Below are 24,958 nucleotides of genomic sequence, written 5' to 3'. Positions count from 1 at the left end.
GCACACTCCCGATTAGTGTTGCCTTAACTCTTCGTGAGCTCTTTTATACTAATGATAAAAAATATATATATAAATTAAAATTTATGTGTTTATAATTTTATAGAAGTTATTTAAATAGATTTAGTGAAGACCAAATTAAATAATAGTAAAATCACCATAAGAGTTCCTATGAATTTTTTTTTTAATTAAAGTTTGGACTTTTATAATTCTCAAAATTAAAGTATAAACTTTATGAGTATTTGAATTTTATGGTTTTACGAGTTTATATGATTATTTTTATAATTTTAATGGCAACTACTTTAAAAAATTTAATGGGAGCTAATTATTAACTTAAATAATTTTCTCTTTATTTTTTTTAAATTATTTTCTCTAATGGAGCTTGAGATCCACCAAGGCCAACTAAACAACAATTCAATTAAATTAATATAATGTAAACCTCAGACTGGGATTTAATAGCACAAAACTTTTTTTAACTTTTTTGCATTTTCATATTTATATTGGGAAAATGACATACAAATAAATTAAAATGTTCACACAAAAGACTAGATGATGAAAGAGAAAACAAGACAGTGGATAGTGTTCTCTCCGGGAGGAAGAACTTTGCATGCAACGGCTTGATAGAGTTCTTATGTAATGAGGACATCCTTACTTCGTTTTATATATATATATAGATAGATAGATGGATAAATAGATAGATAGATAGGATACTGAATCAGATGAGCACTCATATATATATATACATAATCATTATTTAATGAGTTCCCACATTTAAAGCGCAGAGAAAATTGTTAAGCCATATAGTATAATAGTGTATTGGAATATTTCTAATATATATATATATATATATATTGCACACCTTAATATTACTGGAGAATTTTCAGAAACACTTTTATACACGATATACCGTTAATTTGACAACACAATATAGCATCTGAATGCTGCCAAAGATTTTTCAACACAGAGTCACCACTAACAGAATCAGATCTCAACAATTCTGCCCCTAAACTATAACAGCAGAAGATGAAAAAGGAAGGAAATATTAGCAACTCGCACAAGAATGCTAGTTGAGGGGTTTCATTAACCCACCAAGAACGTTATTCACTTGACAGCTTATCAATTCGGCTTTGATAGAAGATGTTCACTTGAAAACTAGACACTAGTATGACTGTTGGAACATATTTCACTTGAAAGTATCTTGTTACGGCCTGACAGAAAATAGCTTGACCATGTCTAAATCAAGATTATGAATGCAATATTGAACTCTTTTCTAGTGGCGGAAATTGAGCTTGTCCAGACTATAGCAGTCAATTACAAGCATCTAATTCGTAAAAATATTTATCATGAAATAGTAAAAAAAAAAAAAAATTCAGTACATGCCTATAGCTCTGACAGATTCAGTGAGCTAGTGTAACCACTTCCGGAGAGCCTGGTGAAAGCTTTAGTCCCAAAGTTGGGGTCAATCCTGATGGACAGATGGCCATGGCAACCCGTTGAACAGATGAAGTTCCACCTATGGACATACCAATGAGCCATGGTTGCTACATTATCTTGTAGATTGCTCTCAAAAGGAAACTGGAAAGCGATGGTCCCTACTGATCATGTGTTACGGCATGATGAAGAATCTCCTGCAACAGGGTTTGTTGCTGGCCCAACTTCAAGACTGGATGTCAGATCTAGGGTTCTATGAGTAGTCAACATATCCTGTGAATCAGGCTGTATAATAACAGCATTACCATGTTGAAGTAGATGACAACAGTATGAAATCAAGCAAGACAGTCTACAACCATAAATTTTTATCCAGGTGTTAACCAATTTCATTTATTAAACTAATGTTTACGAGTCAAATGAGAAAATCTCTTTCTGCCACAACTCCTCAAACTGATGTAAATGCACATTAGCAATTCTAACAAAATGAAGTTCACTAGGGTAAACCAAGGAAGCCAAAAGTTTAACTAAAGCAGATAGTTTTCATTCTTCAGGAATATGCCAAGCTTATTAATACTTACACCAATACTGCAAAAAGATATGAAAGGTTAAGTGAAGTGAAGTTAAACCATACTGTTTTTGAATCCAATGGGATAATGCAGAAACCAAAAGGTAGCAATGGACCATCATCTGGAAACATATTATCAATTGGAGCAAAGACAAATTCTGAACATGCTCCCAAAGCATTTTCATCAACCCCCGCATACCTGGCCAAAATAAAAAGCAATTACAGAATAGTAAATGAATTAGGGCCTTTCTACCTCATTTTATTTTATTTTTTTCAAAAAGAGCAACAGAGAAATTGACAGAAACATAACAAGACAAAAATCACCTGCAGTAGATGAACGTCTCTTGGTTCAAAAGCATCTTCTTGTTCAAGAGAATGCCCTTCAAGTCGAATAACTTCAAGCAACTGAAAACATCCGAAATAGAAGTAATAGAACAGCTTAGAATAATTATGCTGTAAAATACACATTTGATATGAACAGCATGCAACTGTCAAATTTTCGTCATTATAATAATACTTAAAGAGGGAAGGGCAGAAGACTATTCAATGACAGACCCCTTCATGCCCAATTGTGTGGCCAAACAGCATGATAATTTGAATCCCAGCAAAGCTGGTAGGCCTCATTCCTGGATAAGCATAAGAACCAGCTTTCAATGATGCGGCAGAATAGGCATCAACATTGAAATCAGCCCACTCTGAGTGGTGGTCTCGTATGAAGCGGACAGGCCCTGAAGGAGAAACATTCTGGCAGGAGGAAGGACATACACACAATTCTGTCATTTTCACAGCCGAAGACATGATAAAGAACATCAACTTAAAGAGACAAGCCTGACGGAAACCTAGGTTCACAATTAACAGTTCATCAAATATCCCAATGTGATTGGAGAATCACGTGTTCAATTCGGCACATCAGCATTAACGTAAAATACAACACATTGTCCATTAACTACTACGCAAAACATATTATTTTTAAGGTTGATAATCCACAAGAGGGAAGATGAAAAAAATAATAAATGCCCTGCTAAATTTCTAAAGCCTATACATCTATTTGGCCTTTATGAAAAGGATTGGGTTCCCTTGACTTCAATCTTACTTAAAATCACGATTTAATTTTCCATCCATTGGATCTAGTCAATCTAATGATGCGAAGTTAAAGTTAAAAATTAGCATTTATATCCACACCCATCTACCATTGAATTGAATAGATCCAATGCATTAAAAATTAAGTCAAGGGAACCCAATCCTTTTAATATAAAGGCTAAAATAGATATAGGCTTAGAAATTTTCTTGCAGTATAACATATCCCAATCATGCTGAAATGTCCATGAAGTAGGCAATAAGAACACATTACAACATAAATAAGAATTAGAAGATCGTATTGAACTTGTAAATAAAGATTTAAAACTTACTTGGAGCAGCATGGAGACCTTTGAGCAGAGAATACCTCCAAGAAATGCGAGGGAATTATAAGGATTAGATGCAGTGCTCAAACTCTTAGTTGAATTAACTGCAATTATCACATCTTCATCACCATAAGAGGTTGTCAACAATCAACCATCATTATTAAACCTGTTGATGCGAGATTCTGGTTACCCTCCTTACACGACCAGGATCTCTGCTCGATCAACTCTACTACGATCAGGACCTCTCCTCGTAAGACTTCTTCTCTAGAAGTTCCTGCGTACATAGAAGTAGGTCAGAGTACGCCGGTTGTTTCCCCTGCGTAAACCCTCCGACGCTCAAGTCAGATATGAAGGTTTTTTTTTGCGCTCTTGGGAACACTAGCCACTAATCTCATGGCTTTTCTCTAGGACCCGTTCTTCAGACCTTTCTCTTCTTAGTTATAATATCAAAAATTCTAACCATTTTACCTTCGTTGGCTATCTTTTTATAGGCCACTTCTGAACTCAGGCCTTTCCTCCCTCTGCGCTCGTCATCCTCCCACCTCTCGAAAGTGGATGCTCCATTTCCATAGTCGTGGGTGGTTGCGTGGCCTTCGTGCCTTGATTCTGGGACTGGAGAGCACGTCTCGCCAACTGTCGTTGACCGGGTCTCCTCGACTCAACCTTTAGCAGGAATATAGCAGGAATGGCTTTACACTTCCAACAGGAGACTGGCCTCGTGGATGACGTACTCGTGGACGAGCAGGACATTCCTGCTTCTGCTTCCCCGGCTACCAGACTCTTACAAGATATACCTGTTCGAGGAACCCTGCTACCAGATGTCTGCTCATCACTGCTGGTCTTCGTCGAAGCATATCCCACAAACACCGGTCCCCCAGTTTTTGGTGTTGGGCAACGTAGTGAGCTGACAATAGAAACTCAACAGTTCTTGCTCGCGCGGGATAGGAAAAGGCTGCCAAGAGTCGTGTCGCATTTAATTGCGGACGAGGTGATGTGGCAGAAATCTCCCCCTCTGTTTGAATATCAAACCGACGGCTACGTGACTCTTGGGATTTGTGCCGTTAAATGCTGGCAGCCCAAGAGTTTGTACTTCATTAGAAAACCAGAGATCCTTTCAAAAGAGAAATTCGTCATTTACTCCATCTCTGTCTCTGTCTCTCTGGTAAAGAAGCTCCGGAACAAAAGCCTCTATCCTTGTCTCTCCCCGACTAAGTCATTTCTTCAGGTATTACTTTTATCTCCTCGGTCTCGGATAGTTATAGATAATATCATTTCTTTCTGTTTTGCTTGGGTAGTATTTGGTGGTGTTGCTCTCGTTATAGCTTAGAGAATGTCAAAGGGTAAAGAGAAAATCGTTGAGGTTGATGACGATAAGTTAGACTTCCTGCCTAGTCTGCTCACCGATCCTGCCTTTAACCCTGGGATCCCCTTAGAACCCATTAGATCTAGTGTTGGTACTAGCGCTAGGAGGATGTCCCCTCAAATAACCTCCTCGAGCGGAAATAGCGGTGAGCAGGGATCTTCCGGGTCGGAAAACACCCTGAGTGAGGATGGAGGAGGTGATTCTGGTGAGGTATCCCCATCAAGAACATCACGACCAGAAGAGCGGAGTACAGTAGGAGGTAGAGCCCTATCACGGGATTATGCCATTGATTACATGACGTGCACGACCATGTTTGACGAGCTCGATGACCTCCGGCTTAGGTATAGTATTCCTAGTGAAATACTTCTAAAAGTCCTAGAAAAGAAGGATACTCCTAGCCGACCTCCTAGAGGATATGTTACCCTATTCCTGTAGAGTTTTAAGAATGGGCTGAGGTGCCCTTTGCAACCCTACTTTGCCCGGATACTTAACGGGCTAAATCTCTCTCTTGGTCAGCTAAACCCCAATGGGTGGAGAGTGCTCTCTGGTCTGTTCATATTGTGGGACAGATGTTGCCAAAGCGAGCCCACGGTTGACGAGGTGAAGCACCTGTACCAGCTGAAAAGCAGCCCCAAAGATACCGACTGGTATTACTTCCAATCAAGTACTAAGACCAGGAAACCCATAACCGACCTTCCTACTGGTGGTGGTGGGAATTGGAAGAAGAAGTTCTTTTTCGCTGGGGGTCCCTGGGGTCAAGTTGCACAGGTTGATGGGAAGATTTTCGCGTCCCACCCTGTTTTGTGGTCCCAGGTTACCTGCTCGTTTCAGATGTCTTGTCTCTCTAGTTGTTCTCACTTTACTGGTTTGTCTCTAACCAAATGTCTGTTTGTATTGTAGGTTCTTGGGGTGTTCACTTCCCACTCAAACCTAACCAGCTCAAACGGGTCGAGGCTGTACTGGCCAACTTCTGCTGGAGTCGAGAGCTAATAACTACTTATAACCTGCTCGAGTCTTGTTTGGTGCCCCCCGGCCATAAGATGGAGGATGCTGTGATTGGGGCTTTGACTCGGAAACGTCCTCGACCTCAAACTGCAAAGAGGGACCAGAACAAGGACGCTCCCACTGCGAAGCGGGTGAACATTGTGCATGAGGTTCCTCCCTTGAAGACTCTACCTCCTCTTCCTGCTAAAGTCAGAGAAACTAGTGGAGCAGCCATTGATCCCGCTTCCTCTTTTCCTCCGGTCGGGTCTCGATCTCGTTTATCTAACAACCGAGCAGAGCACTTGGTCACTTATCTCAACGAGCTATCTAAACTCGTGAGCAAGAAGGACCTGGAGGATTTTGATGGCTGCACCTTGGGCAAGCTGGTGGGGGCCATGCAGTATAGCGCTTTCCACCTCAGCTGCATGACCACTTACTATAAGGCCAAGGTTGGCCGTTACGACCGGAAGATGAAGGAGGACATTCAATCGGCGATGACCAAAGCCGATGCTGCCGAGAAGAAAGCAGGAGACTTGAATCTCGAGAATTTAAAGCTGATAGAGCAAGAATCTCTTGCTCAAGCGAAGGCCATTACTCTCGAGGAGGAGCTGCAAAGGCAGAAGGTTATGTACGAGGCTCAGCTTGAATCTCTTCGCGATTCCCACCGAGTTCAGGTCGAGAACTTAGAGAAGAAAGCCGACAACCAGTACGACCAGGGACTTCGGCATTCCTATCGTTGCATCATGGCCGTTCTTGGGAAACAGCATCCTGATCTGAAGATGGATGACCTTGCAGCTGGTGTTGCTCAACACATGGACGAGGATGCGGCAAAGGAAGATGTCGAATGGGTGGAGCCAATCGTGGTTGAGGAGGAAAACTCTCCTCCTCGTGCAATTCCTGCTGATGTTGGTGAGGCGAGCACCCCCTCGGACGCAACTGGTGATACCCCCTGTACCTGAGGTGATCCAGACAACTGATGCTACTCGGCTTACTGACCCGCCGTCTTCTTGAACATGTTTCTTTTATTGTAATGAACAATGTGTGTGAAGATTACCAGCTTTGTTAGTTATTAACAAATTAACAAAAATGTTTTTAATTACTTTCTTGTGTTGTATTTACGAGTTATTTTTTCGTTTGAGAGTCTGCTCGCCTTCGCTTGGTCGAGCAGGCTCTGGCTTGGCATGTGGTCTTGCCACATGACTGGCTTTCAGACTTAGTTTTTTGCATGTCTTGGGATTCTACTCGCCTTCGCTCGGTCGAGCAGATCCTGGCATGCTTGACTTCTAGTCTCGCCATAAGCAGGCTTTGAGATTTGGTGAGCCTTTACATGCCTTAGAAAACATTTCGATGCTTGGGGATTCTGCTCGCCTTCACATGGTCGAGCAGATCCTGGCATGCTTGGCTTATGGTCTCGCCATAGACAGGCTTTGAGACTTGGTGGACCTTTGCGTGCCTTAGAAAATATTTCGATGCTTGGGGATTCTGCTCGCCTTCGCGTGGTCGAGCAGATCCTGGCACGCTTGGCTTCTGGTCTCGCCATAAACAGGCTTTGAGACTTGGTGAGCCTTTGCGTGCCTTAGAAAATATTTCGATGCTTGGGGATTCTGCTCGCCTTCGCGTGGTCGAGCAGATCCTGGCACGCTTGGCTTCTGGTCTCGCCATAGACATGCTTTGAGACTTGGTGAGTCTTTGCGTGCCTTAGAAAATATTTCGATGCTTGGGGATTCTGCTCGCCTTCACGTGGTCGAGCAGATCCTGGCACGCTCGGCTTCTGGTCTTGCCATAGACAGGCTTTGAGACTTGGTGAGCCTTTTTGTGCCTTAGAAAACATTTCGATGCTTGGGGATTCTGCTCGCCTTCGCGTGGTCGTGCAGATCCTGGCACGCTTGGCTTCTGGTCTCGCCATAGACATGCTTTGAGACTTGGTGAGTCTTTGCGTGCCTTAGAAAATATTTCGATGCTTGGGGATTCTGCTCGCCTTCGCGTGGTTGAGCAGATCCTGGCACGCTTGACTTCTAGTCTCGCCATAGACAGGTTTTGAGACTTGGTGAGCCTTTTCGTGCCTTAAAAAACATTTCGATGCTTGGGGATTCTGCTCGCCTTCGCGTGGTCGAGCAGATCCTGGCACGCTTGGCTTCTGGTCTCACCATAGACATGCTTTGAGACTTGGTGAGTCTTTGCGTGCCTTAGAAAATATTTCGATGCTTGGGGATTCTGCTCGCCTTCACGTGGTCGAGCAGATCCTGGCATGCTTGACTTCTGGTCTCGCCATAGACAGGCTTTGAGACTTGGTGAGCCTTTTCGTGCCTTAGAAAACATTTCGATGCTTGGGGATTCTGCTCGCCTTCACATGGTCGAGCAGATCCTTGCACGCTTGGCTTCTGGTCTCGCCATAGACAGACTTTGAGACTTAGTGAGTCTTTGCATGCCTTCAAAATTTTTTCAACAGTACAGTTGACTGAAATTCCTCATTAATTCATTTGTTGCTTAATTCGGCTTACATGAGATTACTTTGACATAAAAAATAAAAGACAACGAGCACGAACAGAAATAACTTTAAAACATGAACAAGTCTTACTGGAAATATTTCCTGAGGCGTGCTGCGTTCCATGGGCGTTTCACCTCGTGGCCGTCCGTGCGAACCAGCTTGTACGCTCCGGGTCCCACCATCTACTTGACTCTATATAGCCCCTCCCAATTTGGTCCAAGCGCTCCTTGGGTCGGGTCTTTGGTGTTCTGATTCACTCTCCTCAGCACCCAATCTCCGACCCTGAACTACCGTACATTTACCTTCTGGTTATAATACCGAGCTACCCTCTGCTGGTAAATGGTTGATCGCTTCGATGCCTGGTCCCTCTTCTCGGTTAGCAAATCCAGATTCAGGCACATCTGCTCGTTGTTCTCCTGCTCATCGAAATGATCTGTCCGGTGCGTGGTCGTTCCTATCTCGGCTGGTACGACCGCTTCATGTCCGAAGGCCAAGGCGAATGGTGTTTCTCCAGTTGTTGTTTTGTGGGTTGTCCTGTATGCCCATAAAACACCTGATAGCTCTTCAACCCATGCACCATTTTTTGCTCCAAGCCTGGTTTTCAGAAGCCTCTTGATCGTCTTGTTGGCTGCTTCTACTTGTCCATTAGATTGAGGGTGAGCAGGCGAGCAATACTTCAACTCTATCCCGTGGTTCTGGCAGAAATTCTTGAAGCTGTGATTATTGAACTGCCTGCCATTATCTGTTACCAAGGCATAAGGGATCCCGTACCGACAGACTAGGTTTCTCCACACAAAGTTTGTTGTTTTCTTCTCTGTTATTCTGCTAAGGGCTTCTACCTCTATCCACTTCGTGAAGTAATCTATCGCAACTATTGCATGTGTTGCTGCTCCTCGTCCCTTTGGCAACGGGCCGATCAGATCAATTTTCCATTGAGCAAATGGCCAAGGGGAGGCCATAGAGGTGAGCTTCTCTGGTGGTTGGTTGGAGAAACTCGCAAAACTCTGGCAACTTACAAAACTCCTGGTCTTCTCCTGCGCATCCTGGTGCATTGTCGGCCAGAAATATCCATGCCTTCGAACCTTGTGGGCTAGTGACCTCCCACCAGAATGGTTTCCGCAAATTCCTTCATGTACTTCTCTCAGTACGTAGTCCGCGTCGTCCTCTTCCAAACACCGAAGGAACGGTAGCGTATACCCTCGCCGATATAGTACTCCATCAATCATGGTGTACCTCGAGGCTTAGGCTCTGATCTTCTGAGCTCGTAGCTTATCTGGTGGTAATACCCCGTCTCTAAGGTATGAAATTATCGGATCCATCCATGAGCATTTTTGTTCTATACGCAGCACCTCCAGATTTTGCTCGATACTCGGGCTGGACTTCACCTCCAGAGGGATCGACTTTGGCATTTTTGGGTCTGCTACCGCTGCCATTCTGACCAAAATATCTGCTTGACTATTCTGCTCCCTGGGGATTTGTATCACCTCTACCGCTTCAAATTTCCCCATCATCTACCTGACTATCTTCAGGTACTGCTCCATCTTCTCCTCTCTCGGTTGAAATCTTTCACTGAAGTGATTCGCAACCAGCTGGGAATCAGTTCTGATCTTCACTCTATCTGCTTTCACGGCCTTAGCCAATTCCAGACCTGCTATCAAGGCTTCGTACTCTGCCTGGTTATTTGTGGCTGCGAATTCTAACTTTACAGCATAAGAGATCTCATCCCCCTCTGGGTCTTCCAAGACAATTCCTGCTCCTGATCCCTGCTCCCCTGATGACCCATCTACAGACATCTGCCATACTCAGGCTTCGTTACTGTCTGTGGCAATATCCAGCTGGTCCAAACATATTTCAGGCTCTGCGAACTCTGCTACGAAATCGGCCATTGCTTGCGCCTTTATCGCTACTCGGGGTTTGTAATCAATGTCGAACTCGCTCAGCTCTATAGCCCACTTGACGAGTCGACCAGAAGCATCTGGCTTGTGTAAAGTTTGACGCAATGGCTGGTTTGTTATTACCGAGACTAGGAATGCTTGAAAGTATGGCCTCAGCTTCTGAGCAGCAACCACAAGGGCAAGTGCCCATTTCTCCAACGGTGGGTATCTGGTCTCAGCGTCGAGCAGGGCCTTGCTAGTGTAGTATATCGGGTACTGAACTACTTCTTCCTCTCTCACTAGAACAGAACTTGTGGCCCGATCTGATGTCGCCAAATACAAAAATAACTTGTCCCCATCCCTCGGTGTGGACAGCAGAGGTGCTTGTTGCAAGTACTGCTTCAAGTTTTGGAAGGCTTCTTCACATTCTGGGGTTCATTCTGTTTTCTTTCCCCTCCTTATCACTTGAAAAAATGGCTGACACTTATCTGTAGCCTTGGATATGAATCAGCTCAATGCCGCCAACCTCCCCGTAAGGCTCTACATCTCCTTCAGGCTACGAGGAGACCTCATCTGCACGATTGCCTGGATTTTCTCGGGATTTACTTCGATCCCCCTATGACTCACCATGAATCCAAGGAATTTCCCTGACTCGACCCCAAAAGCACACTTTTCCGGGTTGAGCTTCATCTTATACTTCCTCAAAAGCCTGAATGTCTCCTCGAGGTGTCCGACATGTTCCTTCGGGATTTTCGACTTGGTTATCATGTCGTCCACGTACACCTCCATGGTTCTCCCAATCAATGGCTTAAAGACTTTATTCACCAGCCTCTAGTACGTGGCCCCAGCATTTTTAAGACCAAATGACATTACCCTGTAACAGAACAAACCCTGGTTAGTAATAAAAGTCGTGCTTTCCTCATCCTGCTCGTACATGGGGATTTGGTTGTATCCCGAAAACGCGTCCATGAAGTTAAGCAGGCCGTGTCCAGCTATTGAATCTACTAGCTGGTCGATCTTTGGTAAAGGAAAGCTGTCTTTTGGGCACGCCTTGTTGAGATTTGTGAAATCTACACACATCCTCCACTTGCCATTTGCTTTCTTCACCAACACCACATTCGATATCCACTCAGGATAATTGACTTCCCGAATGAACCATGCTCTCAAGAGCTTTTCCACCTCGCCATTTATAGCCTCATACCTCTCCTGGTTGAAGCACCTCCTTTTCTGCCTTACTGCCCGAGCACCTTTCTTTATTGCCAGCTTATGACATGTTACCTCAGGATCAATCCCTGGCATGTCTTCATGTGCCCAAGCAAACACATCTGTATGAGCCTGTAAGCATTGCACCAACTCCTGCTTCTGCTCTTCCTTAAGTCTCGACCCGATTCTGATCGTTTTTCCCGGATTCTCTGGTCCCATGCTTACTGTCTCCAGCTCCTCTACAGGTACTTGATCTGAAGACTGATCTTCCAAAGTGATTAGTAATGTTGTATCACCGCAGAACCAACTGTGAAATGTAGATACTTAGACAACAAGCACCAAAGAATCAACACAATACCACAAAACATGTAAACGACGGGTTAGAGAGAGAAGAGCATACACTTACCGTACGCAATTGCTGCTTCATGTACCCATTTTCACAGACCAGCTGTGATACATGTTTCTGCAACCGATCATTCTCTTCCACCAACAGCTTAGCCTGTTTTCTCTGCTTCTCATGACACCTGCACAGCCAAATACAAACCTTTGAATCCGAAAAAGGACCAAACCCAGTACAAATCTATTCACATACTAATCAAAACAACAGCTAAAACTTATTCCAAACCCAATTCAAAAAATCCAACCTTTTACCCACATTCACAATTTTGGCAACAAAAATTCACACATTGATGCACTTCTAACGCAATTCATATGATACAAATCTGAAATCTCAACTAAATAAAAGCAAAATAAATTGAAAGCTAAGAAAAAATGAAAACTCCTCCGATTTTGAAATCAGACTTTGATCTGTTCAGGATCTATATTGGAAAGAATGGGGCACTCACAGATCAGTTGCTGCCTACGCAAAGAACAAGGCTTGGGGCACTCCACATAGACAAAATTTAAGCCATGAATAGACAAAAACTACCATCTCCTATGCTACATATTCCGATCCCGCATTTTACACCAGCTGATATGTTCTGACTTGTGAGCTTAGTGATCATGAAAACTTTTGTTTCAAATTTATGGCTAACGGATGATGTGTCTTTTCTTGCAGATAACATCCACTCTTACATTGGCTGCAGCAAGTGCTTCAGCTGGCATCACAGTTCTTATTGTCCGTGATCTTCAAAGTTGTTCCCAGATTCATTATGTACAGTTTGAAACTGCTACAGTCATGGCCTTCATTAGCTCGTTTACTTGCACTGCTTTACCATCTTCTCTAATAAATTTTTGGTCATTGGCAACCCCGGCTGCATTATCGGAATATCAGCAAAAGCTTACATTGATGCTCCGTGTGTAAAACAATTTAAGATTCTACCTTCGGTAACAGTTGATCAAGTTTTAAGTGCTGTACATGCACACACGCACACAAATATATGAGGGTAAGAATTCCACTGATATTTAAAATTATAAATTTATCAAAATTATCTTTCATAATTTTATACAACACAGTCTGAATTTCTATCCTCACATACTATTAAAAAAATTTATTTTTTTATCTTAAATTATGGGAAGATAATTTTACCCCCACTCAATTTCATTGATATAAAATATCTTCTAAGGAATTGCATTAGTAAGTATATATTTTAACTAAATTAGAGATCCTTTTTATAATTAGCCTTTAACATATTATTTAAAACTCACTTTCTTCTTTTCATCAAAGAGGTAAAAAAATTATTTACTTTAATTTATGCCATAATAACACTATCCCACAAAATGGATGATAACTAATAATTATAAGTTATCTATTTTATTTAATTAATTAATTAATATGATGTGGATCATATTTGCTGGAAGTTATTTATATAAAAAAATTGTATGAAAGCCTTTTATGGCAAATATGTAAAACAGGCCTCAAACCTGAACATTTATTGCGTCATATTGAGACAACAGAGGGAAATTATATAATGACCCATTTTGTGGAAGTAATTAGAAGAACCAGAGTAAGCAATAAGACATGACGACATACACTCAAATTAATGTTACATATATACTCATTTTCTAATTATATATATACACACACGTCCCTTTATTTTTTTCGTGAGAATACGCTAATAAATTATGTAGTTTAATAGACAAAAAAAAGTGAAAATGAGCCAAACATTATGTTCCTTCATTTTTTACCGCTTAATAATATATCCGCATTAAAAAAAATCCGTATTTAAAAAATGATTATAAATATATATGGAAGTTTTTTTATTAATTGGGATTATGACATCGGGAAGTGATCGGTTAAACCAAAATGAGCCATGAGAAGCCAAACATGAGTGAGCAATTCACCACCACGTCGCAGTTGTTGACCATGCTGGTTTCCTTTGCTCTTGCGTGCTGCAAATGCTAGAATTTTCAACCAAGTACCCCCCAATTCATTCCATTTCTCAGCTAGAGCTAGACCCTGTCCCTGAGCCTGTGCCTATCGATCATAATCAATAGAATCAAATAATTATTCGTTGTTAATTGAAAGTACCTCTGATAAATAAGCAGGATTATGGTTTTAATTAATTTCAACCTGTTCTCCGAGGTTCTTCCTCAGACTAGCAGCTGCACGCGATGCATCGTATAGAAGTCTGTCCGAGCTGCGAAACTTACTATAGTACACTTCTTTAACCAGATCTCGACACGCCGCGTACTTGCTATGATAGTTAGGAACTACTTCTTGTATTTCATCCCTAAAACGATGAACCGTATATTCAAAGCTACTCAGGTCCAGTACCCCAATTGAGAACATGGAAGGATGCACCAATAACAGATAGAACATATATCTTGAGATTTGTTTGATTGACTCACAGTGTTTAGCAATGTCTGCTTCAAAGATCTGCTCATCTAAGCAATAGAAAACTTCCGTAATAATGTGCCAGAAGAGAATGCTTTTCCCAAGGTCATCTTCAAAGTTTGGAGCAGCCTCAGTAATCAGTTTGTCATCATCATCTACATTTCCTTGGGCACGAGGCACCATGATAAAGGAAGATTTGCTATTGCTTTCCCATGGCTTCGTTTCTCTAGCTTTCTCCTCGAAGAACCGGAAGATCACTTCTTTAAGATCTTCAGGCACTTCTTCATAAGCTACCCACCATTGCTTTTCTAGCTTTTTCTCAATGCCTAAGAGCTTAAGGATTTTGCGGCAAGGCAGGGGTTTGGGTTCATGTTCAACTACGATGAAGCTTAGCAAACTGAGCTGACACATTTTACGTGACCACCTAGGGCTCTTAGGTATAAATTTCCAAGCATTAACAACTTTACTATTGATACACCTCCTAGTTAACCAAATAAGAAATTGATCTGAAGGGATCAACATAAACACTGCCGAATATATCTCTAGGATAATTGCAACAATTAGCAATGAGAATGTCACGAAAAGATCAACTTTTGAGTACTTTTGTTTTTGGCTTCGCTGAAGAAAAGTGAAGAGCACCAACGCACAACCGGTGACAAAGAAAGTAAGCAGGCGAAAGGGCAGCCCCCAGAGAGTATACAGTAGGGGTGCCTTGGTGTAAAGCAAATCATATACCATTCCGAGCTCCATTTCAATAACTTTGAATGCATCCTCGAAAGAAAGATTTCTGAAAACAGATTTGCTACTGTCTCTGTCTCTGGAGCGGAGTGCAGCATCCAAGAAAAGGCCCTTAGTTAGTCGCAGACACCCGTGCGCTCTCAGCAATTTTTCCGTGCGAAGCTGGACCTCGGAAACCAGTGTTGGTCTTGTAACATACCCATGAGTAATCTTTAAATAATATTCTTTGGTGAAAAATTCAATGTCATCATAAGGATGAGGACGAGTGCTACTGAACAAGGACTGTCTAAGCTTCTCGTAGCTTGCTGACCAGAGCACCCACGTTCGTTCTCCATACTTGATAAGCCCAACAAGAAACATTGGAATGGACAGCATTGAAAGGCGGGAACCACCTGTCCAAGCCATGAGAAAGACATAAAAAGCAATTATTGTCTGGACAATAAGTTTAAGAAAGTGCCTCAACCAGAGCTCATTATCTTCGAAGGCATAAGCGGTTGTAGTATCCGGACCACCCAGGTGCAAAAGCAGAAATGGAGCCCAGAATGCTTCTAATTCCGTGTTTGCGCCGAGAGCTTTGGCGTGTTCATCAAACAAATCGGTGAGGTTGCCTGAAAGAATACCAAGAGCAAAAGTCGCCACAGAGTCTGCAGCCAAGTATGCGGACCACGCAACAATTCTGATCCAAAGCCTGGAATCAAACCTTCTGCGACGACCCAAAACGATGAGTATTATTTGGAGGGCTAGGCTGAGTAGAACCATCACTCTCAGATCCCATTCCTTCCACAGTTTCCGAAACCCCGGAGGGATTACCTTCATTTCTTTCCCAATCATCAACCTGCTGCTCATGACTTATTTTAATTGTCACACAATAGAAACAGAATTGATGCCCAAAATTTAGACCAGGTAACTGAAACATGCACTACTTTTAAGAAAATGTTCGTCCAGCACATTGTAAACAATTTAAATTACATTTACAACATTGTAAAAGGATGCGCCTGCAAGACCATATATATGTATATATAAATATTTGTGTGTGTGTATATAACTGCCATTATTTTATCAGTTGGAGCTGATTTAGTACATATTTCACAGCTTTGATAATCGATTTTGAAAGCTGCCCATCAACATATAACAATGCAACATATATAATTAATTTATTACCGTAAATGGTTGAAATGAAGAAGCGATAGAAAAATAAATTGCATATTAAGAAGTAAATACATACTTGGGAGAATCATAGTCGTTGCTGCTTGCGGAAATTAAGAGACTGGAGAGTAGGAAGAGGAAGAGGATGTTTTTAAAAATAAAATGAATAGACAAACGGAAGGGGGGAAAAAATGGCACCATTTGCCTTGTAGAGGAGGTTAAACCATTTTTTTGCTTTTAAATCCCTCTCTTTTCCCCTTTTCTTTTTGCAGATGTTAGAATCTGAAATTAAATAATTGTGATATAAACCATATATACAAAAAATGATATATTAAAAAAAAAAAGAACCGATTTTTCTTTTTTAAGCCAAAATCATAACATATTGCACATTCCAAACTTGCTTGTCGAATCAAGTATGGCTTAAAAAGTTATATCTCTGATACGGAGCATCCTAGTTAACTTGACTAAAAATAATTTTTTATAGTGTATGCGCATGAGAATGATACTTTACTTCTCTTCTTCTTCTTTTCTTTCTTCTTTTTTTTTAATAATTATTTTTTATATTATAAGCATAGCAAATACTGATAATTAAATTAAGTTTCTCCCCACCACGTGTGCCATCATCAGTTTTCTACTTTATCAATAGGTGGACAATTTTGCTGTTGAATATAGTATTCATTGATAGGGAATTTTTCCGAACAACTAGTTCCTGTAGTTTGGCCACATAAGACCAGCCTCCGTCGAGACCGTCTCAGAAAGCTTGACCAGCTTAGAGAGTTAGACTAATTAAGGCAGTAAAACGACTCTAGCATAGTCAAAGTCAAGGGAAGACTCAATCCCTACAAATTAGGACTTGCTCAGATGATGCTTCCAAGTTAAACCCAAATGATGATAAGACACATACCATCCACTTTCTGTTTTATATACAGCAACTACTAAAGCCACAAGCAGACCCGCCATCGACGTAATAGGGGAATACAATCTAAAATCTAGAGGGAATTAACATGTCATAGGAAGTGGCTAATATCCATCACCTCACATATGGACCACTGAGAGTAGATGTGGGCAAATCCAATTCAATCTAATTTATCTGATCCAATCTAATATCATTATTGTGGGTTAATTGGGTTAATTTTTTCTAACCCAAATAATAATTGGGTTGGGTTAAATTGATTATTATGAACCCATCTAACGTAACTCAACCCACATGAATAATAATAATAATAATAATAATGATATATTAATCCTTAATTGTAAAATTATCAAGACCTAAACGTCTAACCCAATTTTTAATCCTTTTTTTCTAATAGAAGGTATCATTTCATTCTCACATCTACTACTGTAAACTATATAATTCCAAAATTAAAATCACTCTCTCATATTACTGAATTTATTATCTTATAAGTTTAATTTTGAAAGCAAGTTGGTTTCAATTTCTCTTTATTTTTTTAGTAAACACTTAGTTGTACATAATTATATATCACTTTCATTTTATTATTATACATGATGCTAGCTAATTATCTAAAAGTTCTAAATGTGAAATTCAGAAAAAAGATGGGAGAAGTTAGGAATAAAGTCTACAAGGTCATAGTTGAAACTTTCTTAATTTTAAGATAGTTGATTGTTTAGCTTTCTTTATCAAACACTAGAAAGTGAATAAAATTTTTATGTCATAATAAATTTATATAGTTATATTTGACTTTTATTTCAAGTTCCATATTTTTTTTAATATTTAATTTTGATTTGACCTTCAACCCGATCAACCCAATACAACTCAATAATTAAAGAATTGAGTTGGATTGGATTAAACATATTTATTTAATTAGGTTATGTTAATTTTATCTTAATCCATTCAATAATAGGTTGAATCTATTCAACCCAACCAATACCGATCTCTAACTAAGAGGCCCCGTAGAACATAATTCCATGTCTCCATAAAGTAGCTCCCAAGCATCTAAATTGTAATGCCCACTTTTATTTATTTATTTTTTCCTCTTTTACCCTTATTAAATTGAATATGATAGTTATCATTGAGTGTTTGTGTGTGAGTAAAATTTATCAAATTGGTTTAAATAAGTTACGTAAGTTATTAGTTTTTTTTAAAAAATATTATTAATTACCAAGTATTTAAGAGGAAGCCATCTTTTTAAGAAGCCGTCTTTTATTTTCTACACCGTTACAAACCCTAGAAAGAAAAGAAAGAAACATAAGTTTTTGGAGAAGGAAAAGAAAGTGTTATCACTTCTTTTCTTAGTGTTTGCCTTAAGGTATTAAGTATTTCTTAGACTTATATGATTTATTTTTATAAATTGTCTACCTTTAATTACTTGTAGTATGATTTAAGTAATATATGTGTGTTTGTAATGTTGTGATGATATGAACACTCTCTATTCCTTGCTTGAAAATCGTTTTCTTTATTTAGAATCACGTATATGCTTACATATCATGCAACTAGACATCCTAAGCTTTCCATTGATAGGTTTTGTGTTGGAATCGTCTGAGTATGCAAATTGCTATGGGTTTTCGAAGTTGGGTTACTGGTGCTGGAAAATTCCGATTTTCAGCAGCGATTCTCAATTCTGGAAATTTTTCTATAAGGTTACACATCCTTAAAAATTATGACGATTTTTTTGTCAACAGATCTATGTCTCCTATGCTTGCATGTTTAATTTCGTAGTTTTATTCTTTATGGTTGAATTATTAAAAATCGTAACATATGGCTGCTGCAAATCTAGAAACTGTTTTCCAGAATTGCAGAAGCTGAACGTGTAACAGTTGGGCTAGTTTATGAATATTACATGCCATGTTAGGATTTTATAATGAAATTTAAATATTTCCTCTGTCTTTAAAAACTGGAATCACGATTTTTGGGCATGTAAAATAAAAGATACGAATTTTTGAAATTCTGTTTTCAAATCTGGAATTTTCTGGACGGGTTAGATGTTCTCGGAAATAAAACGTTTTAAAATAGTTTATGGAGTCCAAAAATTATGAATTTTAATTATATGCTTTTTGAATGTGTCTTCTGTAATTAGAAAAAATAAGCATATTATTTCGAGTACCAAAGAATATTTTATGAATTTTCTAAGTGGAAAAGGTCTGTTTTGGTCAGTGCTGGACAGTTTTATTACTTCGGTGAAAGGTCAATATTCTGACTCAAGTTTGATTTGTGCTGATTTTTGTAAAATATTGTATGGAATGCTATGCATGTTCACAGTGGCTCTGTAAATTTTCATGGTTTTCCGACATGTGTATAGGTTATTAAAAATCAGCATGTGCAGGATACTCATAAGTATAGGATATGTTTAGAATATGTATAAGTATTAAGCTAGTATTAGTGTCTATGATTTAAGGATGATTAGGACTATGTTTAAGGTTAGAGATGATATTGATAAGAATTTTTTTATGATGATTATAGGACGTGGGTGAGCTCGTTGGTTGTTCTTGAGGTATTGAATTGATTGCTACAAATCGAGGTAAGTAGATTCATGCATGATGTGCTTTATAATAAATGCAATTTATGTTATAAGAATTATGTTTAAATTAAATTTTTTACAAAACTGACTTCTAAAATATTTAAATGAATTTTTCAAAGTAAAAACTTTTTAAAATGAATTTATATAAATGTATTTTAAAATGAATTTTTCTTAAGAAACTAGTTTTTTTAAACAAAATATTTTCTTAAAGAATTTTCTAAAGGAATTAAATGATCAAAGAAAGGTTCTTAAATGTTTTAGAAGAGTTAAAATGCTATTTATGAAAGGATGTAAGGTGGATTAAAAAATGTTTTGGTTCATCGTCTGTAGTAATGTATATGATGCTAATGTTGTGATGTTATGTAATGTTATGGCCAGCTTGCTGGTATGATGATGACCTTGTGCACAAGGATGTTATGAATAATGTAGGGTATAGTACCCTGAATGAGGAATAATGCGGGGTATAACACCCTAAATGATGAATGATGATGACTACGAGGCATGAGCTACCAATGGTTACGCTTTAATGTTTTTATAAATGTTTTAATGTTTTTATATGAATCCACCCCTTATGCTAAATGAAGATGTTGTTATAAAATGTTTAAAGGTATATGACAAAGGTTTTCAAATATTATGCATGGATTTGCTTACCGAGTTGACGGCTCACCCCTCTTCTCCAATATTTTGCAGATTGATTAGAGATATGGCGTGGGTTCTTAGATGGAGAATTTTTCTTAGTGGATCTTTGGAGTTGTTTTAAAGATTAAATTTGGCTAGACTTCTTATTTTGGATTAGAGATTTTTCTTTGGAGACTTTATTTCATATGTTTTATGTAAGGATTCAATTGGAGTATGAATCATGATTGTCTATCTTGAGATTTATTAATAAGAATAAATGATGTGAGGTTTCATTTTAATTTTACTCTTATGTTTTCATGGGTAATTTTTGGGGTGTTACATAAATTCTCTATAAAAGAAGAAAACATTCTGAAATGGGTGAGCTCACTTATGCCATAGAGCTACTAAGCCAATTTCAAATTATTTCTCTTATCTCCAAATACTCTAATAGTTAATTAAGCATCGAAATAGGCACGTCGGACCTGCTGTTGGTGCCCATTTCACTTTTTATTTTTATTTTTTATTGTGTGTGCATGAATGACCTCTATCTATTGTTCTCAATTGTATTGATTTTAATTTTGTATGATAACCCAATATTTGAACAATTTCAATTTTGAGTTTGTTTTAAGAGTTAATTATGGATTCAAATTGTGAATTAATTCAAGAAATTGAAAGAGATGTGAGAGAGGAGAAGTGAGAGAGAGAAAATGGGAGAGAATTAATCAATAAAATTAAAGAAACTTAAATTTTCATTTTTTTAATAAGGATAATTTTAAAAAATAAATGAGGTTAATTAGTTGATTTGCTGATGAGATAATTGAGGGGGTCCAATTCATGAATAAGCCCAAAAACAATATAAAACTAAGAGTTGGACTATTGGCACCCTTTCATTGATCTTATAAAACTGTTATGATGTTATAATTACATTTAAAGACAAACATAAATATAACTAATCTCATTTATATTTTCTTTCTCTCTTCAATTTCATTTTGCTTGCACAATATAAATTTTTTTAATCATTAGTATAATCTGAATTTAAGAGGCAATCTATAATTTTTTTATCATTTGATTAATCTAAATTTAAGAAGTAAATTTTTAAGCCAAAACAATACTCTTGTAATATATGTAGCAACAAAATTAGGATACAACATTGTGAGAAAATAAATTAAATAAAATTTTATCTCACTGCAAATAATTTTTTAAGAATTCTCAAACTAATTATTGCACCGAAAGTTTATATGTATAAAATTGTATTGGACTCATAAAATATTCAATATTTTATAAGGTTTTTCTTACTTTTTCTATTAGATTTTTTTTTATAAATTAAATGATAAAGAAAGTTTGAAGAGAAGAATATAATTATTAAGACTAAAAGGATGAGAAAGTTATTAGAAATTGTACAATTTATAAATGACAATAGTATTTATTTAAAAAAATGATACTTTTAGTATTAAGTGAAATATAATTAAAAAGGGAATTTTAAAACGATTTTAGAGGGGTGCTAATAGTCCCTCTCTAAAACTAAACAGCGAATCATTTGTGGGTAAGCGGTAGGCCCATATACAACACCCCGCTTGAATTTAAGATATGGACTTGAACTCTCTCACTCCAACCTAAACAAGTAAACAGTGACTAGCACTGTCAGAGGCTCAGACCTACAAGAGGGCCTGGAGGGGAGGGGACAGGAGGGCCAACAATTATTAATTAATTAATTTATTCAACTTAGACTATTTGGCACCTCTATAAATTTCTTAATTTAATAATTTAAGAAATTCTTTGTTAGAATATGTATGTATGTACGCATCCACGTACATGCAGATCAATAAATTAATAAGAGCAACTTTAGTTGTACACTTATTAATTTCTATTAAATTTGATTTGAATTAATGAATGAGATTTATTGTAATTTAATTTTTTTTTTCTCTTCGTGAGGACTTCACTCCCAAATCATTCTTGCTCCTATGTTTTCTCTCTCTACGCATGCGCCGTCTCTCTTAAGGATGGCAAAATAACCCGGACCCGGCCCGGACCCGGACGAACCCGGATAATCCGGGCCGGGTTAAACCCGCACCGGAATATAAAAAAATTCGGGTCCGGAATAAATTTTAATAATCCGGATATATCCGGGTCCGGGTTTAGGTTAACCCGGACATCCGGAACCCGGACCCGGATATTTAATTTTAATATTATTTTTTAATTAATTTTATTGATTAATCTAAATGTGTTATTGTTTAGAAATGTATTAATTTTTTATTTTTAGAATTTTAGAAATTAATATTGATTCATTGATCCGGGTTTAAAATCCGGATTTTTCCGGGTTGAACCCGGACCCGGAACCGGGTGAAAAAATCCGGGTTCGGAAAAAGAAAATGGTATCCGGGTCCGGATCCGGAAAGGCTAAACCCGGACCCGGACCCGGATTTTGCCATCCCTAAGTCTCTCTTCTCTTCTCTTGTATTTTTTAATCCCTTACTTTCCGTTTGATTTTTTTTCTTAGCCGCAAAAGTTTCTGTTATCTCTTCAAATTAATTTCCTTGAAAACATCTGAAACCATAGAAGAATTGGTATGTCGTCATATTTTTATAATTTTTTTTCAATTAATTTTAGTTGTACCCTCATAATGGAAATACATGAATTAGATTAATTAGCCACTGGGAGAAAGGAGGAAGAACGGGGACGACAGCCTCTTCTTGAAACCCTGCAACCACCTCTGAATATAAAGGAACTAGAGATTGATTTAGGTTATGTTTTGGACTCAGTGTGGGATTAGGCTAATTTTATGATTAAATAATTTATTTTATATTTGTCAACTTTCAATGGATTGACTTGGGGAGGACTAAATTTAAATATAACATTAGCAATCACAATTTTTAAGTGGGTTCAGATGGGATTAGAATAAAAGAAAAAAAATTATCCATTTGTAATATTTCTTTCATATATAGCACCATTTATTATTTTTACTTAAAATTTAATAAATATATTAATTATTTTATTAATGATTACTTGAAATTTTTTATTTTGTTTTCATATTCTAATTAAATTGATACTTTTATTTCAATAAATTTAATTATTTAATAATTTATTACAATAATTAATTGTATTAATTTAATAATTACTAATGTAATATTAAAAATAATCATGAAATTAAATGATACCGGTTGTTGACGCTTGATTTTTTCCTGCCTGAGGTCGAACCAAGTTCAATAGATGGAGGTAACTTGTACACACGGTAACAAACAAGAAAATAGTCAAATGGGGCCGGAGAAGGTGGTCTCCGACATACCCACTCTAATGCTTAGGTCAGTAGAGTGCCTTTTGAATTAAAATCGAAGTGTTTTTAGTTTGCTTGAGTGGTCATACCTCTTTCATGCTAATTTTTTACCTTAAAATGCTTCCATGAGAAGAAAATGGAGAGTGATTCTCAGAGTGGGGGGCGATCCCCCCATTTCTGGGGCGTGTTGTGGGCGTAGTGGTTTTGTAGCCAACTTCTTTAGTCATTTTATAGTATTCTCGTAATTCTTTCTTGGTGATAAGCATCATCCCGACATTTTAGCCTTGTTGGTTTGACGATTTTGACCTCGGTCACGGTTTAAATTAGAGTTTCCATATTTGTCATCTCAAGGGTTCCTGAATTCTCACCTGACAGGCTTTGTCCCCGTCTTTGAGGGATTCGATTTTCCTCTCTGGAGATTCTTACCTTTTTGAGGTGGTATGACTCACCAATTACCTCATCAACACTAGTAATTAATTTATTTTATATTTATTATTTGCTATCTTTTTGATAAAGTAAAATATATCTAAAATATTTGATAAAAAAGTAATTAAATAGCTTTATTAATTTATATTTGTTCATTAAAATTATAACAACCCAATATGAATTTACTATATATTTAATGCTTTTATTAGTTAACTTTTAATTTTAATATTACTGTTAAATATTCATAATATTTATGTTTTTGTATTTAAATATAACTTAACGTTATCTAATCAGATATTGTACGAAATATAAGACAATACCGTATAAAACAACTTAATCTAATTCAATCTAACCCAATCAAATTATAATATTTAGTCCTATATAATCTTACTTGTCAACCACAGTCTCAGAAATATGATTCTATCAAGGCAACACTGTTCTCACAAAGTGAATGATATCATTTACCAATCTAAGGAGTTTAAATGTCTTTGAACTCAAAAATTGTGAGTAGCTGCCTCCTTCGGGAAAATTGCCATCTCATAAAAAATTTATAAAACAATGACAATATACCAAATCTTTTATGCTTTCAGATGTTTTCCGTGAAATGAATTTGGAGAGAGTATAAAATTTTTTATAGTGATAAAAAATCAAATAGAAAATGAGGAATTAAAAAAAGAAGAGAAGAGAAGAGAAGAGAAGAGAGAGGGAGTGAGAGAGCATGGAGAGAGAAAGATTTGGGAGGTTCACACGAAGAGAGAAAATACTAAAAATTCTTAAATATTCAATTTCAATAAATCTTATCTGTTAATTCATCTCAAATTTAATGGATATTAATGAGTGTAAAACTAAGGATATTTTTAGAGGGCTGCTAATCTGTCTATATATATATATATATATAGAGAGAGAGAGAGAGAGAGATGAGTTTTCTAGTTCAATATTTTAAAGTGCGGAAAGAATCTGAAAAAATATATAAACTGTGGGGTTTATGAGCATTAAATTTCATATTTGAACACTTATATATATGTTTGCTAGAAGTTTAGTTACACAAAAAGTTTCAATCACAGGCCTTTATAGTAAATATGTCTTATGTGAACACGTGTTGTGTGATATTGAGACAACAGATGGAAACTATTTTGCGAAAGTAATTAGAAGAACCAAATTATTATAAGATGACACTCTTATTCATTATCATGTGACAA

The 24,958-nt window shown here is 37.7% G+C and overlaps 2 protein-coding genes and 1 long non-coding RNA gene across 5 annotated transcripts; 1 reads left to right on the top strand and 2 right to left on the bottom strand.

The window, feature by feature from the left end:
- Positions 1 to 1,229: 1,229 nt before the first annotated feature.
- On the bottom strand, positions 1,230 to 3,557 carry LOC102624338 (homeobox-leucine zipper protein REVOLUTA-like). 3 transcript variants are annotated; one of them, XM_015532184.2, is made up of 5 exons: positions 3,403 to 3,557; positions 2,549 to 2,737; positions 2,318 to 2,398; positions 2,060 to 2,192; positions 1,230 to 1,777 (listed from the first exon to the last, which is right to left on the bottom strand). In XM_015532184.2, exons 2-5 carry the CDS (start codon positions 2,554 to 2,556, stop codon positions 1,730 to 1,732), a joined length of 270 nt encoding a protein of 89 aa, XP_015387670.1. In that variant the 5' UTR covers positions 2,557 to 2,737; positions 3,403 to 3,557; the 3' UTR covers positions 1,230 to 1,729. The 3 variants fall into 3 exon arrangements, with proteins under 3 accessions (XP_015387670.1, XP_052296268.1, XP_024957413.1); XM_052440308.1 differs by having other exon boundaries at positions 1,230 to 1,713; XM_025101645.2 differs by having other exon boundaries at positions 1,230 to 2,192; positions 2,549 to 2,832.
- A 9,928-nt stretch (positions 3,558 to 13,485) lies between these two features.
- Positions 13,486 to 15,654, bottom strand: LOC102624625 (uncharacterized). Its single transcript, XM_025100731.2, has 2 exons — positions 13,821 to 15,654; positions 13,486 to 13,724 (listed from the first exon to the last, which is right to left on the bottom strand). Exons 1-2 carry the CDS (start codon positions 15,651 to 15,653, stop codon positions 13,521 to 13,523), a joined length of 2,037 nt encoding a protein of 678 aa, XP_024956499.2. The 5' UTR covers position 15,654; the 3' UTR covers positions 13,486 to 13,520.
- Positions 15,655 to 18,141: 2,487 nt separating this feature from the next.
- LOC127901951 (uncharacterized) lies at positions 18,142 to 20,343 on the top strand. The gene is made up of 3 exons (XR_008054347.1): positions 18,142 to 18,235; positions 19,387 to 19,444; positions 20,135 to 20,343. It is a non-coding gene; the product is annotated as an uncharacterized LOC127901951 (long non-coding RNA).
- Positions 20,344 to 24,958: the final 4,615 nt, after the last annotated feature.

Source organism: Citrus sinensis, chromosome 4 (genome assembly GCF_022201045.2).
Source record: "Citrus sinensis cultivar Valencia sweet orange chromosome 4, DVS_A1.0, whole genome shotgun sequence".
Classification (NCBI taxonomy): Eukaryota; Viridiplantae; Streptophyta; class Magnoliopsida; order Sapindales; family Rutaceae; genus Citrus; species Citrus sinensis.
Note: the sequence above shows the minus strand (reverse complement) of the source record. Positions and strands in the feature narration are given on the sequence as shown.

Excerpts from the sequence above, each read along its gene's own strand:
- LOC102624338 (XM_025101645.2), bottom strand. The coding sequence starts at position 2,803 with ATGTTCTTTATCATGTCTTCGGCTGTGAAAATGACAGAATTGTGTGTA. Across the intron at positions 2,399-2,548 it reads ACACAATTGGGCATGAAGGG|TTGCTTGAAGTTATTCGACT; the intron begins GTCTGTCATTGA and ends GGATGTTTTCAG.
- LOC102624625 (XM_025100731.2), bottom strand. The coding sequence starts at position 15,653 with ATGATTGGGAAAGAAATGAAGGTAATCCCTCCGGGGTTTCGGAAACTG. Across the intron at positions 13,725-13,820 it reads GGAAGAACCTCGGAGAACAG|GCACAGGCTCAGGGACAGGG; the intron begins GTTGAAATTAAT and ends TATGATCGATAG.